Here is an 18,544-nt window from a genome sequence, read left to right on the forward strand (position 1 = left end):
CAAACTTTAGCTAATTTAAGACCAGAAATAGGATTATAGGATTGGCTACAAATTCTACAGGCAGATTTTTAGGTTCTCTAACTCTAGAGTAGGGCTTAATAGGTTATTTGTAGGAAAAAGTCAGTGCTTGTGAGTCCTTTCTGAGGCCATTGCATAAATCTTGCCTCCAGAGAATGTGTACACGGGTTCGCATGCGCACATTGCAAAAAACCAACTCCAGCTGACTAAAAATACACAAAGCTGGCTTTTAGCCACTTTTGCTGGTAACTTTGATATGATTCCCTGATTCTCTCAGCCAGAATATAATGAGGTGATTGTGTGTGTGTCATTTTCATTTTGACATTGATTTGAAATGGATGAGGAAAGTAATTTATCTGACTTTGAATCCCTATCTATGATCTTCCCGCCAGCTGCCCTGCTGCAGTGTGTGGAGGAGCGCCAGATTTGTCCTTCCTTGGCTGAGTTCCAGTTTTCTAAGTGGGACAGTGACGCTCATACTGAGGTATAGAGTCAACTTTTGGTGTAATTGCTCTGGGTGAGTCCCAGAGTATGTATTTGTGGTTTAGTTGAATGTGCCCAGCATTCTCAGTGTCCAAGATTAGTTCAGTCATCTGGGAACCAAAACTTTGTGAAAGTCATTCTTATTTAACCAGTTGTAGGGAAAATATTTCCTTTGGCACATTTGTAGGAACAAAAACCTGAAGGGTAATCCAAACATCCCTATGTTATTATAAAATTAATTTAATTCTGGAATTTCTTTCTCATTATCCTTTCTCTTCTGCTTTGTGGTGGTAAGGCAGCCCTTCTTAAGTGAAGCTTTAGTAGGATTAACTCTCAGTTGCTGGTTATCCCAATAGCCTCTGTACTCTGAGGCTGCTCTGTAAACTTCAGGAATTTCCTGCTCTTTGAGGTTATGTCCCTTGGCACAGAGTTTCCTGAGAAATCATGATGTGTAAAGCTTTCCTCTGTTTATTTTTAACTTGGCCCCTTTAGCCTTCTCATTAAAATTAAGAAAACAAATGGTCTCCATGGAAAATTGTTTTCCCTAAAACATGTAGTTTGTGGATTTGGATTCCTGTTTCATGTTCTACATTATGTGCCTGGCAACAGTACAGCTCCATTCTGTATTGTGCCTTATAAACTTCCTCAGCTCTTTATTTATGGCAAGAATGCTGGGCTTGGGAGGAGGGGTGAGAGAGTGGTATAAAGAAAGCAATGGAGCAGTTAAGACATGTAGATAAAGAATAGAATTTGTAACTGAAATTTTGAAATGAGAAGTGGTGAGCCTGTTAAATATAATTACTTGCTCAGTAAGAGAAAAGTGACTAGGGTCACTTGATCAGAAGTTCTTTTTTTCTCTCCTTTTTTTTTTACTCAATTATATGTATAAAATTTTTTAACATCCTTGAAAAATTTTTTTTAGTTCTAAATTCTCCCCTTCCCTCCCCTCTCCCCTTTTTGAGAAGACAAACAATTTGATGTATTCATGTGCAATCATGAAAAACATTTCCATATCATCTTATGTTGCAAAAGAAAACACAGACAAAAAAACCCCCAAGAAAAATAAAAAAAATTTAAAGTATGCTTTTATCTGCATTCAGATTCTATCAGTTCTTTCTCTGAAGGCTGATAACATTTTTCATCATTAGCCCTTTGGAATTGTCTCAGATCATTATGTTACTGAGAATTGCTACAAGTCATTCACAGTTGATTATCATGCAGTATTGCTATTATTGTGTACGATGTTCTTCTGGTTCTCCTCACTTCACTTTGCATCAGTTTGTATAAGTCTTCCCATGGTTTTCTGAAAACATCCTTCTTTTTGTTTCTCATAGCATAATAGTATTCCATCACCATTACATACCATAGTTGTTCAGCCATTCTCCACAAAGAGCTACTATAAATATTTTTGTACATAATTTGCATTTCTCTAATTACTAGTGATTTAGAGCATTTTAATCAGGAATTCTTAACTTAGGGTCCATAGATCTTTTTTGGGGGGCTACTATAAACATGAGTAGGGTAAAATATTGTACATTTATTTTTACTATTTCTATCTCTTACCAAAATTAGCATTTCTTTCCATTATGAATTAAAACAAAACACAGCATTCTGAGAGATCTGTAAGCTTTATCAGATTGCCAAAGGTATCCCACTACAAAAAAAAAGCTAAAAATCCCAAGTGTTGATATATTCTTTCTTTTCTTTTTAGTCTTTGTCGGTTCTGGTGGATAAATTTAAGAAGAGTGATCAGGTATTTGATGTTAATTCTGAGATTGAAGATAGTGATAGTGAGGACTGTGCCGATGTGCCTCTTGAAGATGATTTTGATGCAGACATGCATGATCAAACAGCAGGAGGGGATCATGAATTCAGAAGTTGCCAGAAGTCTTCTGAATTCCAAAATTCCAGGTAAAGTGAAAGAAAAAGCAGACTTTTGCAGTAAAAGGAAAAATTTTCTTAACTGAGCTCTTCATATCAGTTTTTTGTAGATTTCCTTTGGGAATGTTTGATTCCAGCTGTATTTTGATGGGATTCAGAATGCTATATTTCAAATATTGGTAGTTTGGAAGTTTTTCCCTTTCAGTACTTAGCAGAGACTGGTAGGAACTCTAGACCTTGAATTTTAGGTCTTTGAAAGATAGCACTATTCTTATAAATAACAACTTCTCTACATATTGGGAACATATAAAGCCTAAACTTGATTGAATTAATCAAGCATTTGTCAGGGAGAGAAAAAGGAATCCATAGGATACAAGATACCAGTCATTCCTTTGAGTGAAGTAGCTGCCTCAAAAACTAGAGTGTGGGATGGTCTAGCTTAAAGATGGAAGGGAACCTTAAGGTCATCCTCCTATACAAAATAGGAATCTCCTCTACAACATCCCTGCCAAGTGGTCACAATTTTTGCTTAAACATTTAGAAGGATGGGGAGTTCTTGTGTTTTCATTATGTGCTAGTTTGTATTGTGATTATTTGTCTATATGTCAGATTCCCCTTCTGGACTCTTAGATTCCATGAGAGTGGGGACTATGCCTTATTTAAACTCTGTCTCTAATGAATAGAGAAAGCACATAATAAATGTTGTTGACTTAAATGCCATGGAAACTTCTCCTTTTGAATGTTTCTAATTATTAGAAAATTCCTTGAGTTGAAATCCACCTTCCTAAAGTTAGTTCTGCCCATGGTTCTTCATGGAATAAGTCTAATCTCTCTTTCATATGACTGCCTTTTAGTTGTTTAAAGAGAGCTCTCTCATGTCCTTCCTAAATCTTTTCTACATGTATTTTAGCTCATGAATACAATGTTCTTGCTATGGTCTGACTAGTGTAGAGTCTCATAAAGTTCAGTAAAAATCCCATAAAGTCTTCTCTGCTCCCTCCATGTCTAGAGCATTATACATTTATTGGCTTAGCCTAAAATTATAATAGCGTTCTTTGGCAGTGATGTTACACTGTTAAATGAAGTTGCATTTGTGGTCAATTAAAATTTCTCAAGTCTTTTATGTGTATTTCTTCCAATTTTAAGTTGTAAGTTCTTTAGAAAGCTCCCTGTGTAACCCCACAGATGTTTAGATCAGCTCTCATTTCTAGATGATCTTCTCGTCTCCTTTTGGTTCATTCATAGTCATATTTTCTGAATTTGTTTTTGATGACTTCTGGGGGCATGTTAAGATCTGATCTGATGGTCTGCTTTTAGTAGACTGATACTTCTAACAAAGGACTCTTTAGTTGAAGCTGCCCCACACCACTACACTTTTGTGATCTGTTATCAGGAAAGCACCAGTTAACTCTTCCATCATATTAAATAGTCTGTAGTCTACTTCTGTAATATCATTTGTCTTTACTTTTTCCCTCCAGTGATCCTTCTTCTCTCAGGTGTGTAGATTTTCACACAGATAAAGATATATTTGTTTTACTTTTACTCTGTTGCTTCTATATGATCTTTTCCTTTGAAAGAAGGTAAATCTTTACATTGCCATCTAGTAATGAGCATTATTTCAACAAATTTTGGTGATACTCACAAAGGTTATATTTTGCTCTTTAAATTAAAATATCAAGTTCATTTTATTCATTACTCATACTTTGTGCATTATTATAAAGATATCTGAGGCTATAAATTTCCAGTGCCCAGTTATTTCTTCCTATGAATTGCTGGTTATTTACTCCCACTATTTTTATCTCTTAACTAATGGCCTTTGTCATTCCCAAGTTTGTTGTTTTGGGGTTTTTAAAGATCCCTCCCAAGTTTTTTTTTTTTTTTTTTAATCCCTGGCAAGTATTTGGCCCATAGCAGAATATAAGCTCCTTGAGGGCAAAAGACTGTTTAATTTTTGTCTTTATATTACCAGTATCTGGCAGACCACCTGGTAATAGTAGATGCTTAATAAATATTTGTCGAATTGAATGGAATGAAATCCAGGTAGTGGGTAGTGAGGATATGAAAACAATATAGGCCTTCCTTGCAAAAAATTTATAGTCTAGTCAGTATGATTAGTTAAGACATATATGTATGTAAATATGTTATAGCGTAGAATTTAATAAGGGCAAAGGAAGGCTTCTAGACAAAATAGCACAAGAAATATAATAAGGGATAGATTATTTTCAGTACAAAGAATCACAGAAAATTTAAAGGAAGATGTATTACCTGAGCTTGGCCTTAAAAGAAGATAAAGATTTAAATAGGCTGAGATTTTTTTTTTAACTCTTTTTTTCAGATAGAGATTTGAAGGGACTGTGTTCCAGACACAAAACCAAGGAAGGGTAGGGTCCATTTGAGATCAGATAACATCATTTTGTAATGGATCCACTTAATATGGTTTCATGACTTCCTTTACCACCATTTGGTAAATGATACTGGTGACCTAGGGTTTAGACTCCTCCATTTTCCTCACTCATATATCTAACTAGTTGCAAAATCTTGTCATTTCTATCTCCTTAATCTCTTGCATCTGAGCCCTTCTGTTCACTTATATAGCTATTGCCCTAGATCAAGCTCTAATCTCTCATACCTAGACTATTACAAAAGCTTCTGATTAGCCTTTCTGCCTCACTCTTCTTTCCAGTCCATCCTCCAAACCATTGCTAAAGTGATTTTCCTAAAGTGTTAGTCTGACTGTGTCACTCCTCTGCTGAATAACTTAAGTAGCCACCTGTTATTTCTAGCATAAAATATATAAGCTCTGTTTGGTGTTTAAAGCCCTTTATAGCCTGGTCCCAGTCTTACCTTTCCAACCTTATATTAGTCCTTTTCATGTACATTATGAGCTAGATAGGACTGGCTTTTTTAAAAAAAACTTTTCCCTCATACATATAATACTACATCTCCCATCTCTGTGCCTTTGCACTGACATTCCCCATGCCTAGAGTATACTTCCTTCTCACTTTGGCATTTTAGGGTCCCTGGACTCCTTTGATACTGTACAAACTGTACATGAAGCCTTTCTCAGTCATGCCCAGCTAGCTAGTGCCTTTCCCCTCCTATTATCTTGCATATATTCTGTAGGTGCCTACAGATGGACATGTTGTCCCCTTGAAAGGATATTAACTCCTTGAAGACAGGGACCATTTAATTTTTGTCTTTGGATTCACATGCCTAATACAGTACTTTGCACACAGCAGATTCTTTTTTTTTTTTTTTAAACCCTTACCTTCCGTCTTGGAGTCAATACTGTGTATTGGCCCCAAGGCAGAAGAGTGGTAAGGGCTAGGCAATGGGGGTCAAGTGACTTGCTCAGGGTCACACAGCTGGGAAGTGTCTGAGGCCAGATTTGAACCTAGGACCTCCTGTCTCTGGGCCTGGCTCTCAATCCACTGAGCTACCCAGCTGCCCCCCACACAGCAGATTCTTAATGAGTTCTTGTTGACTAATTAGTTGAGTAGAAACAGTGGAAGGACATATGGGGTTCTGGAATTCAAGGGACTGGATAGGAGGGACACCGGTGGAACAGGGCTGACATACTGAGATGATAGGGAAGAAGGGTTTAAAAACCTGAAGGTTACAAAGAGGGTAATAAAGGTAGGTTCAGGGTACTGTGGGAAGCAGGTGGTGAGGCAATGGCAGAGAGGAATAAATTGTGATCAGAGAGGAGAATTAGTTCTAGGGGTTAGGGTGTTGGAGCACGTCCAAATTAACCTCCTTACTGTACTGCTAAGTTTGGTTCTAGGTGAAATTTTTCTTAAGGTGGGGAAAGGGGAAAGGTTCCCAGGTAGCTCAGTTAATGGTTACAGTACTAATGAGTCTAAAGTTTTAGTTTTGACTAAAAATTTGTTTGTACTATTTAAATTATTTTTAACAAATCTATTTGCTTCCTCTCCCACCTCCATTGGGGGGAAAAAATCAAAACCCTTATGATAAATATTCATAGTCAAGCAAAATAAATTGCCACATTGTTTATATCCAAAATCTTTTTTAATCTCACCTTGAATCCATAACCTCCTTCAGTGAATGAGTGGAATCATTCCATGATGCAAGTCACTTAAGCATTCTCAATTCATGTAGAACTTTATACTTACAAAATGATTTTATGTCCTTCGTTTTATTTGCTCTCCCTACCTACTTCATAAATTTGTATGAAGATAGAATCAGAGAATTATCATGGCTCCTCTGGAATCCTACTTAGTCATCGCATCAATAGAGTTCTTAAATCTTCAAAGTCATTTGTCTTTATAATGTTATTGTATAAATTGTTCTACTGGTTCTGCTCCTTTGCTCTTCTTCAGTTCACATAAGTCTTCCCAAGTTTCTTTGAAACTGTCCCCTTGTGGGGACATCATGTCTTACAGCACAATAGTGTTATAGTATATGCATATAATCATTTGTTCAGCCATTAGTTTCCAATGCTTTGCCACTCCAGAAAAAACAGCTCTAAGTATTGTGTATTAATGGCTTCTTTTCCCCTTTTTCTGGTCTCTTTGGGGTATAGAGTTAGTAGTGGTACCACTAGCTGCCTTCTTATTTTGACTTCATTTCTACATTTGGTGTGCCTCTGCATTTCCTCCTCCTACTTTGTCTTATTTGCACTTTATTTAGTAGAAGCAGGAAACAAACTTATTCAGGGGAGTGAACTTCATAAACTTACCACAATGGGTAACAAGTTTAATGAAACTAAACCTTTTTGTCCAGTATTTTACCATAGAATTACCAAATGTTAAAAGTGAAAGGGACCTTAAGGCTCATCTAATTTAGCGCTTCTAAATAAGGTATCTGAGGTCCCCAGCCCACCTCAAAGGGTTTTTTTTCCTTTTTTGAGGAAAACGCTTTGTAAGCTATGAAGGACTTTAGAAATATGGATTAGATAATTAGATTTCTATATAGTGATTTCAAAGCCTCTTTATCTTGATTAATAAGTCTAATCCTCTTGATGACCTTAAGGGACAATTCCAGTTCTAAAATACAGATCTTGTTCAATTTAGTGCTTCAGCATTTACAAAACATTTTCCCATAATGCCTGTGTGACAAAGGCAAGGCACAAGTATTGTTACTGTCATTAATGAAAAAAACAGAGGATCAAAGAGATATGTCCTTAGTTTTAGGACCAGAGTAGAAGCCTGACTTTGAATCTTAAGTTTTCAGATTCCAAGCCTAGCACCACTTCCAGTACTTTACTGGGGGCACACTTGGATTCTGGGGCAAAAGGGGAGTTGGCAAGGCAATTTCTGACACCTAGAAGAGTTTGTGAATAGTGGTTAATTGGCCTAGGTAAATAGGGACTGTAGCTGTTTTTTGCTCTTGTCTTGGGAAGTGGCAGCAGTGTCATCTTGAACCATAACTGATTGGGGTGCTTTAGAGATCTTGATACTTGGATAGAGCCTGCTCCTCATTTTAGCAAATAGTAGCATGAAAAATGCTTTAAAATTCTTTGTGTGAATGAGAGAGGGAGAGGGAGAGGAAGAGAGAGAATTTGGAACTGAACTTTTAAAAAATGTTAAAAATTGTTTTTACATGTAATTAGGGGAGAATAAAATATTATTTAAAAAAAAAAAGATTTTTAGTTATGTACCTCTGACTTGGATTGGGCAACTAGGTGGCACAGTGGAGAGATCGCCAGGCCTAGATAGAATCAGGAAGACTCATCTACTTGATTTCAAATCTGACCTTAGACTCTAGCTGTGTGATTGTCTTCAAGTCACTTTACTATGTTTGCCTCAGTTCCTCATCTGTAAAATGAGCTTGAGAAGGACATGGCAAACCACTCCAGTAGCTTTGCTAAGAAAACCTCAAATGGGGCCATTACTATTAATGCCTGAATAACCACAACCTGACTTGAATGTTTCCATTCCTGGAGATATAGCTCATCCCTTCCATGTATATTGAAATAAAATAGTAACCATTAAATCAAAAATTATCAGCACAGGGGGCAGCTGGGTAGCTTAGTGGATTGAGAGTCAGGCCTAGAGACTGGAGATCCTAGGTTCAAATCTGGCCCCAGAGACTTCCCAGCTGTGTGACCCTGAGCAAGTCACTTGACCCCCATTGCCCACCCTTACCACTCTTCCACCTAGGAGCCAATACATAGAAGTTAAGGGTTTAAAAAAAAATTATCAGCACAAGTTCCTAAATAGAGAAAACTGTTTGAGCTAGGAAGGGCAGAAGGATCTAGAATGTTTTATCACAGAAACCTGTTCCTGGTCTGGTTCCCTACTTAACTCTGGGGGAAGAGGAATAGGAAGACAAAGGTAGAAGGAAGGGAAGAGGGAGGGGTACTCTGGAATGCCTGGAATGTGTTTATTAAAGGGTGGGCAGAATTAAATTTTCCAGAAGAGTTGATACATTCTGCCCTTTACTCTTTCTTATCTCAAATTCCAGCCAGGCTTTTCAGAGAAGTTTTTAAAGTAACTCTACTGAAAATTCTTTAAAAAGAAATGTTTCCTAATCCAATTCAAAATATACTTATTTAATGCCTACTATGTGCCAGGCACTGTGCTGGGTCTGGACCCCTTTTCTGATTCTTATTTTCTAGCAAATGCTAACAATATTATAACAGGGGAAGACAACACACAAACCAAACTTCATGGTGGGGAGGGGAATCTGGAGTATAAGCATCATGTTCCATAGAGTTCATAATAAGCAGAGCTGCAGATGGAAAGTATAGAGTTAGTCCTAAAAGGGAGATTGTGGTAGATGTTATTACAGAAAGCATTTATTAAGCACCTAATTGCATGTGGTCCCAAGTTAGGGCCTGGACAAAGAATATTTAGATTCCACTCCCTCTAGGAGTTTACCTTGGACTTATTTAAGCATAAGCTTTGTGCAAGGTGATAGAGAAATAAAAGAAGCACAAAAATGGAAAATTATGAATGTTAAAGGATGGGTCAGTAACTAGGTGAATAAAAGCATGTTGTGTCATTTTTCAATTTGTGTCCAACTTTTCCTGACCCTATCTGGCGTTTTCTTGGCAAATATATTAGAATGGTTTGCCATTCCCTTCTCCAGCTCATTTTTACAGATAATGAAACTGTGCTAAAACAGGGTTAAGCGACTTGCCCAGGATCACACAGCTAGTACAGGTCTAATACTGGTTTTGAACTCAGGCCCTCCTGACTCTAGGGCTGGAGCTCTATTCGCTATACCATCTAGCTACCCCAGAATAAAAGCATTCCTTTACAATATTTTATTTCAAAAGCATGAACAACACAATCACCTCCTAATGTGACATATCTGTCCCAGTGCTTGACAATGACCAAAAAATATGTTTGTTAAGAATGTAGATATTTGCCCCACATTTTGTACAAATAAGTTAACTTGTTCCTCAAGAACACATCCTTAAGAGGACTGTATTTTAGATTGAATAGGTACACTGATGATGACTAATTGTCTCCCTTGTTCACACATCCTTTGTTTGGTTTTGCTTGGTCTAATTCTTTTTTTTTTTTTTTTTAAACTCTTACTTTCTATCTTAGAACCAATACTGAGAATTAGTTCCAAGGCAGAAGAGTGGTAAGGACTAGGCAATTGGGGTTAAGTGACTTGTCCAGGGTCACACAGTTAAGAAGTGTCTGACATAAGAATTGAACCCAGGACCTCCCATCTCTGGACCTGTCACTATCCACTGAGCCACCTAGCTGCCCTTTCTTGGTCTAATTCTTCCAGATAGTCAAAATTAAATGAAGCACAGAATTTCAGAGTTGAAGGGGATCTCAGGAGATCTAGTCCAACCTATACCAAAAAAAAGAATCCTCACTTCAACAGATCAGACAAATGGTCAACATATCTTGGTGAAAGGGACCCTCTTAAGGCAGTCCATTCTCCTTTGGGGCAGCTCCAATTTTTAGGTAGTTTCTTCTCACAGGAACCCATCTTTGTTTATCATCTTCCACCTACTGCTCCTAGTTCTGTGCTTGGGACTAAATAAAACAAATTGAAGCCCTCTCCCACATGACAGCCTTTTGGATACTTTAGAACAGTGAGCATGTACCTGCTAAGTCTTTTTTTCTTATGACTAAATTTCCCTATGCCCTTCACATATTACCATGGCATGAACTCAAAGCCTTTTACCATCTAAGTTGCCCCCTTTTAAAACATCTTCTAGATTTTCAATATTCTTCCTAAATGGCTGGAAATAAATACAATATTCTAGGTATGGTTTGACCAGGATTTTAGTTCATTGGCCCTGCCAACTCCTTATTCCTGGAAGCTATGATTTTACTCATACCTTCTTCTGCCTTTGAATCAATACTAAGCATCCTTCTAAGGCAGATGGGCAGTAAGAGCTGGGCAACTGAGGTTGTGACTTGGTCAGGATCACAGCTAGGAAGTGTTTGAGGCCAAATTTGAACCCAAGATCTCCCATCTCTAGGCATGGCTATCTATTGAGCTAGCTAATTATTCCTATGACTTTCTTTGATGTTCAACACTTAACCATTTAAACGTGGTGAAACTCAAATATGCTACAAAATGTAGCAGACATAAAAAAATGAAATGATCAATATTGTCAATTTTCTTTTAGAAAAAGAAAGTTTTTCTGAGGGATGTAGTAGTTCCTGGGTATCCTGTTTTTCTATTGAGACCCACTGACCTGCAGAAAAACAGAACTATAGAGGGTTAAAAGCAATTTAATTTAAATGAACATTTGAGAGAGAAGGTTCAGATTTATTTGTTTTAGAGAAATAAACCACTTCATCTTCTTTTAAAATTAAGAACAGAAAACAACTAAAACTTAAATAAAACTACCTTACGATTTACATGACTGAGAGGCAGTATAGAATAATGGAGAACTCATGGAATTTCATGTTGTGTGGACCTGAATTCTGGTTAATGGTTCTTTTGGTTTTAGGAGACACTTAATCTGCTTTTTGTTTGAAACTTCAAATGACATTTTTGAAAAAGATATTTATTTTTCTATGTAATTTAAAGACTTTGTAGGTATATAAAAAAACCAATTATAGTTTTTATTAATTTACTTTGGAACCTTATCATTAACATATCCGTAATATCTAATATCTATAGCTAATACACACACACACACACACATACACACACACACATATCTTATCAGTGGGAGAAGGATTGCTTGAACACTCAAAAGCAGCCTGAGAAAGTAGGACTGTCTCATGCTAGGGCATTTGAAAGTTAAACCTGAGGGTAATTGCACTTATAGGCACTTGCCTTGTGCTTGAGGAAATTAAACCCAAGAATCAGAGGTCTCCTATACCTGGTGGGGAATAGAACATTTTGTTAAAAAAGGTTATGACATCTTAGAAAATAGGATGTAAACATTTGCTTTGGCCAATAGCTCTCTTTCTGATCAGAGAAAATATAAATAGAAATTGCTAAAGTTTTATTAATCACAGGCAAAATCCCATTGCAATGAATATTGTTATAAAAATGTGTTCTATATGAGAAAACTGTTTCTGAGCTCTTGTCCACAGCAGTTGTGCTCTGTGGAAATAGAACAAATTTTATATGAAGGCCATTTAAATTTAAATTTAAATTTAAAAATTTTAAGATGACCTCAGAGCTAATTTTTAAATTTAAAATTTAAAAATTTTAAGATGACCTCAGAGCTAATTAAATCTAACCCCTTCATTTTACAGAGGAAAAAACTGAGATCTGCTTTATGGAGAGCATAGTGCTAGGTCTGTCAAGGGACACAATTTAGACAAGATGTCCAATCAGTGTCCTGAAGGAGCTGACAATGTAAGGATAAAGCATATACCTAATAACTGTCATATATACTATACACATCTCCATTAGAAAGGGACAAAACAGTGTTTTGTGTTGAGAGTCAATTCTAGGATTTATAGATAGGGACTGTGATTTCTTTTTAATGTTTTACCAAAATTTCACCAGCAAAACAATTTGAATGCTCCTGGAATTGACATAAAGAGATTTTACCTGTATTGTCCTAAAATAATAGCATTATTTCTTCAAAATTGCTTCTTTGTTGCCATAACCTTTAGGTGGCAGCAGAGTAGCATACTTCTGATGTCAGTTTCCAATATGCTTTGAGACCCTTGTGGTGAGCCCAATTCATTCATGGCCTCAGATGTCTTTATTTCAATCCACTGATAGGTAGAGTAAAAGATCTCTTCTGAATAGGCAGGCGTCCATTCAGTTAACTGCACAAGAGCCAAGGAGCAAAGCTGGAGGGAGTGATACGGGCTGTGCTAGGCAGTCGATTGTAGTGGATAGATAAAGATGTGAGTTGGACTAGCATCTTCCCCACCTTTACTAGGGACTGTGCTATCAGGATCAGCTAGGTGCATGAATGTGAAGAAACAAAGCTTGGGCACAGCAGAGCTGTGGATATTTAAAGTATAGAATTATCCTATGTATCAAGAGGCAATATGGAAAGGATCCCATAGCTGGGATTCAGGAGACCTGTTCTTGCCATTACCTGATTACCTTTGTGATCTTGGACCAAGTCATTTAGCATCTCTGGACTCTTAGTTTGTTGTTTGTAAATAGAGGCGATTGGACTAGGTGTTTGCTAAGGTTCTTTCCCACTTTAAAATTAATTGATTGTTGTCACTAGAAATGCAACTTTAAGCAAGTCACTTAAGCATTCTCAATTCATGTAGAACTTTATACTTACAAAGTGATTTTATGTCCTTCGTTTTATTTTCTCTCCCTACCTACCTCATAAATTTGTTATGAAGATAGAATCAGAGAGTTAACATATAAAAGTGCTTTACAACATCTAGGCACTATACAAATGAAGACTATTTTTAATATTAACAAGGAACTCTATTTTAGAAATTGATCTTTTGTGGTGAAGAAGTGTCTATATATGGAATCATCTGAAAACAGACTAATAAGCTATAGTTTACATACAGACTGATTTATTGCATGTTGCAGGCAAGAAGTGATTTCCCTTGGGGATGGAGACATTGGAACCATGTGCCTCCACTTATCCATGAAGCCTGGAGAATATTCCTATTTCAGTCCCAGAACCATGTCTATGTGGGCCGGGCCTGACCACTGGTGCTTCAAACCCCGTCGCAAACGTATGTACTTATAGAAGTGATATTAATATAGAAAGCTGTCTGCAACTTTCTTTAAGCAGGACTGACAAGCCCCCCATCATTTCAAGTAAGAAAAGGGAAAGGAAATTCATCATGGTTTTTCAGTATGTCCTGCTAAAGCAAGGATCCCATGTTAGTCCTCTGAATGAATAGTTGGGCCACAAGTGAGACTAAGGGTAAATCAAGATCTAGGATTTTTTTTTCCTCTTCATTTTTTCTTTCTCATTTTCCCTTGTCATTCATCTGAAAGGGAGGAGCTAGATTCTTTAGTTGTGTTTGGTAACAAGGTGAATTGTCCCTCAAAATATAAATTTAGAACTCAAATTATTTTGTTTGAGAAAGTCACCTTTCCTAATATTCTATGATATTAAGATGCATATGATTTCTTGATATCTGTAGGATGATAAATTCTGTGTGAGGAAGGAGTATTAATCCATCAAACATCTTATTGAGCTCACACTATTTTGGTCCCTAAATGGTACAGTATTGTCTTTTGTCCTCATGTCTGCAGAAGACCCAACTTCTCAAGAAGAGAAGAAAAAGAAGACTGCAAAGAAAGTATATGAAATCAACTTTGAGGAAGAGATTGATTTTAATACACATTTCCGAAAAACTAGGGTTTGTACTGAATTTATTAAAAGCTTTGCTTCTGTTCATCTGAGTATTCTTTTTTGTTACTTTAGAGTTTTTTGTGAGTTTTCTTTTTAACCATGTAAGCCTAATAAATCCACTTTTTAAAAAAAATCCATACCATCTATCTTAGAACGATATTAACTATCAGTTCCAAGGCAGAAGAACAATAAGGGCTAGTCAATTGGGCTTAAGTCATGAAGCTAGGAAGTGTCTGAGGCCAGATTTGAACCTGGGTTCTTCTGTATCGAGGCCTGGCTCACTCTATCCACTGAGCCACCTTGCTGCTCCTATCTTCTTTAAAAAAAAATGTTAAATGATTTTTATCAGTCTTTAGCAACTTGTCCTCTCATATAGGGGAGGGTATTGATGTCAGTGCTGTTAAGTGCAGGGACAGGGAATGAGTCCTGGCACAAAGAGACCCGCTTTCAATCATTTCTTACCTAGTATCCCAGGAATTTCACTATAGTCTTGGTCTTTATCTGACTTGACTTCTTTTGTTTCTGGGATCTCTTAGTGCTGAAAAACATCTTTAGCCCCTTGTCATTAGAGATTCTTGAAATTTTATTTCTTACCAGGCTGCTACTACATTGGCCAAGTCAACTCTGGACAACCAGAGCAGGAGAGCCACCACCCTTCCTGCTGATTTCCACTATGAACTGGAGAACATTGTCCAGCTGAACCTGAAACCAGGGAACAAGGTGAGGTTGTGTGGGCCGCTTGGGTCTCGGGCTCCCTCCTACTTTCAAATTTTTAAAGCTTCCTCTCACCAGCCTGCGGGGGAGACACTGATTTCTGAGAGGCCCGGTGATCCCCATTGAGGCCTGGGGCTCTTGGACATTCATCCTGTGGTGCACACAATGTTGTCTGAGCCTTTCAGGCCTGTTAATTATTAGCTGATGAAATTCTGGAAATGCCACTAAGTAAATATTAAGAAGTCTTTGTAACTGAAGTAAGATGATTTGGAAGGGCCCTTTTATGGACAGGCCGCTGCACAGGGCCACAGAATTGGAGCAGGCCTCAGATGCTCCTGAAGGCTGACCTCAAGGTTTGAGGACCAGCCTGCCCAGCTCAGATGGCTCTCCAGTCTTTGCTTGACAGGACTGTCCCCTCCCTCTTGAAGCAGTCCCACTTTGAGATATCATTAATTTTTATGAAGAATTTTTTTCACTTGAAAACTTAGAAAAGAAAGTTCTTACCACCTCAGTCCTGTTGATGATTCAATTTTAGAAAACAGTATAGTTTCTGGGATCTCTTTGTACGGAAATGACACTAAAATAGATGCAACCAGGTGGCGTGGTAGAGAGAAATGCTGGTGTCCAGAAGACTTGAGTTCAAATCCTGCCTTAGATACTTACTAGCTGGGTGGCCCTGGGCAAGTAACTTGACCTATTTGCTTTAGTTTTCCTTATTGTAAACTTCAGATGATAATAGCACCTGTCTCCTAGGGTGGTTATGAAGATCAAATGAGATTTGTAAAGAGTTTCTAAACCTTAAAGATCTATGTAAATACTGTTTATTATTATCACTGCCATTTGCTTTGCCAATCCACTCTAAGGATCATGGGACCCTTTCCATTTGACTTGTAGCCCAAACCTCCATGTACTGTTGGGTCAATTAGGTGGCACAGTGGAGAGAGCAATAGGTTGGAGTCAAGAAGACTCATCTAACCAAGTTCAAGTCCAACCTCAAGATACTTCCCCAACTGTGTGACCCTGGGCAAGTCACTTAACCCCATTGGCTTCATTTTCCTCTTCTGAAAGAGTTAGAAAAGGAAATTGCAAAACCACTCCTGTATTTTTGTCAGGAAAACTCCCGAAGAGTCATAAAGAGTCGGACATGACTGAAACAACTGAGCAACAGATATGTGCTGTCTCCCTTTTAGCAAGGACTGTCCCCTTTGTACTTAGCACAGTCCTTCACACCTTTTCAGTAAGTTTTTCATAAAGGCTTTTTCCCTCTGACTCAAATCAAACCTTAGAGATCCTTTCTAGCTCTAAGGCAATGGCCCAATGATAATAGTAATAATAGCGAATACGAATAATACCAATAAAATAAATAAATAAATGCTTTACAAGTATTATCTTGTTTTAAGTCTCACAATGACCCTGGGCAGTAGGTACTATTATTAGCCTCATTTTACAGATGAGGAATTTGAGGCAAACGAAGCCAATACTGGGTATTGGTTTTAAGGTAAGTGGTAAGGGCTAGGTATTGGGGGTTAAATGACTTGCCCAGGGTCACACAGCTAGGAAATATCTGAGGTCAGATTTGAACCCAGGACCTCCCATCTCTGGGCCTGACTCTCAATCCACTGAGCCACCCAGATGCCCCCCCTCCCCCCCCATATAATGCCTCTTAACATGTGAGAAACCTTCAAATTCTCAAAGGCAACTCTTATCCTCCATAGATCTGTTCTTTTCCAGGTTAAATGTCTTGTATTAAGCTGTAGATATGTCAATGCTTCAAAGCTGGTATATCCATAATAAATTTAGAACTAGAAGGAACCTTACTAGTCCAATCCCATCATTTAACAAATGAGGAAATTTAGCCCAAAAGAAATTAAATGGTATGTCTAAGCTCACACAGAGTAAGTAGCAACAGCAGGATTTGAACTCTGGTCCTCTGATTCTGAGTCTTATACTCTGTCGACTCAAGAAACCTCCCTTCTGTGACTTTCAGAAATGGGGTGGCTGTAGAGGAGACTCAGGAATGTAACCCCAGAAATCCAAGCCTTCTGGTCCATTCTTCCCCCCTAAGAGAGCAATTCTGTGTTTCCAAGCAGAAATGAATGTTGGTGTCTGATTTTATCTTTGTCATCTGGTAGCTTAAGTTCTTTTGGAAACTGCTTTCTCCACTTGCCCTTCTGATCTCTCTTTGGCAGTTAAGGAAGGCAACTTCCCAGAGTGCTTCATCAGAACAGGATGATGAGATCGAAGAGTATGATTACAACAATCCTAATGATACCTCTGAATTTTGTCCTGCGGTGCCGGTAAGGAGAGGGGAAAAGGGGGAAGAAGAGGAACTTCATTTTTCTTTTCTGCCAGAGAGGAGAGAAGGTTTCTTCTTACCTCATGTTCTCTCCTTTGCCCGGCTTCAGTGGTAGTGTCCAACTGAAGGCCCTAATCAAACACACGTTTTTTGTGTGTAAGGTGTGCATTAGTTGCTAGAATAGAAAAACTAAGAGTGACCTCTGCAAGAGACTTGAGCTATTATTAATAGGAAACCTGAAGGTCCTCTAGGGATACCTTTTTTGCCCCATCAGATTGAAGGTAGGAAACCTGGGGCTTCCTGAGATGTTAGGCCTCCCTCCCATACAGCTGAGAGTTTCTCCTGACCAGGAGCCATCTTTTCCCTCTCAGAGGTAGAGCCCCTGCTCACTAAGGATCAGCCCTTTCCTGCCATCTCTAGACCCAGAGCTTCCCCAGAGGACAGAGACTGTGTCTGCTTCTAGACACATTTGTTTTAAGCCATTTATACCTGATAGTAGTCCATTTGGCCCAGAGGCAGTCCATCAGTCAATACTTAATGAGCAACTTCTGTCTATAAGCTACTTCTAAATGCTGTGGGAGAAACAAAGGAATTTAGGACAGTTTTTGCCTTTGAGGAATTTATAACATTAGGGGTGGTGAGGCCCACAAGCAGGAAATGGAAAACAAGGCAGGAATAAGTAGCAAAAGCAGGACTGTGATCTAGAATGTTGCTACTTCTGTAAGGAGGGAGCAGGAGGGATGATCATTCTTCCTAGTTAACTTGAGAGAGAGGTGGTTTTTTGTTTTTGTTTTTTAAAATCTTGTAAATCTTTAAGATTTAATAAAATCTTATAAAATCTTGATCAGATATTAAGCTAAGAGAATCTTTGGAATGTTTTTCTTGTTTCTGTTTTTTGATGAGTTTAACAATTGAATCTCATCAAGGTATACATTTTGTGTTTTATTTGTGTACTTTAATTATTTTTATTGAACAAACAATAGAACTATAGCTCAGTTAGCTGTCAAAGAGAGCAGTTTGGTATTTGTGGTGATTTAGTTCCTTTCTGAGGGTAGTTCTGAATACTTTAGAGGTACAGGCTCCTGTCTCTCCGAAGTGATTTAAGTTTAGTTTGACCTGAAAACAAGGAAGCATAATTGAAGCATAACCAGTTTTGGTTAAATGTATAAAACAAAGACCTTCTGCTTCACTTGTTTTGTATTTGTCTTTTAGCTCTAATGCCACTTTCCACAAAACTTGAGCAGTTATTTTTCTTTGCCTAGGCTTCTGACAGTGATGATGATGATGGCCCTGATGGATTATTTGTGGGAGCAAATGGGACCCAATTTGATTTTACAATTAATCCCAACATTGGATTTGGAAATTCACAGAATAATGAAGATGATGCTGACGTAAATGGATTGGATAATCCAGTGTATGGGGAGTTAAAATTGGTAGCTGAACCACAGAAGGTAAGT

General features: G+C 37.8%; 1 protein-coding gene across 1 annotated transcript in view; it reads left to right on the forward strand.

Moving 5' to 3' along the window:
* The window catches only part of NCAPH (non-SMC condensin I complex subunit H), a 48,797-nt gene that overhangs the window by 12,722 nt on the left and 17,531 nt on the right, over positions 1-18,544 (forward strand). Inside the window, exons 6-12 of the mRNA XM_044660794.1 lie at positions 411-502; positions 2,213-2,412; positions 13,300-13,448; positions 13,978-14,084; positions 14,675-14,805; positions 16,986-17,088; positions 18,350-18,538. Coding sequence (XP_044516729.1) covers positions 411-502; positions 2,213-2,412; positions 13,300-13,448; positions 13,978-14,084; positions 14,675-14,805; positions 16,986-17,088; positions 18,350-18,538 — 971 coding nt within the window. The remainder of the gene's footprint in view (positions 1-410; positions 503-2,212; positions 2,413-13,299; positions 13,449-13,977; positions 14,085-14,674; positions 14,806-16,985; positions 17,089-18,349; positions 18,539-18,544) is intronic.

This window comes from Gracilinanus agilis, chromosome 2, assembly GCF_016433145.1.
Source record: "Gracilinanus agilis isolate LMUSP501 chromosome 2, AgileGrace, whole genome shotgun sequence".
Taxonomy (NCBI): Eukaryota; Metazoa; Chordata; class Mammalia; order Didelphimorphia; family Didelphidae; genus Gracilinanus; species Gracilinanus agilis.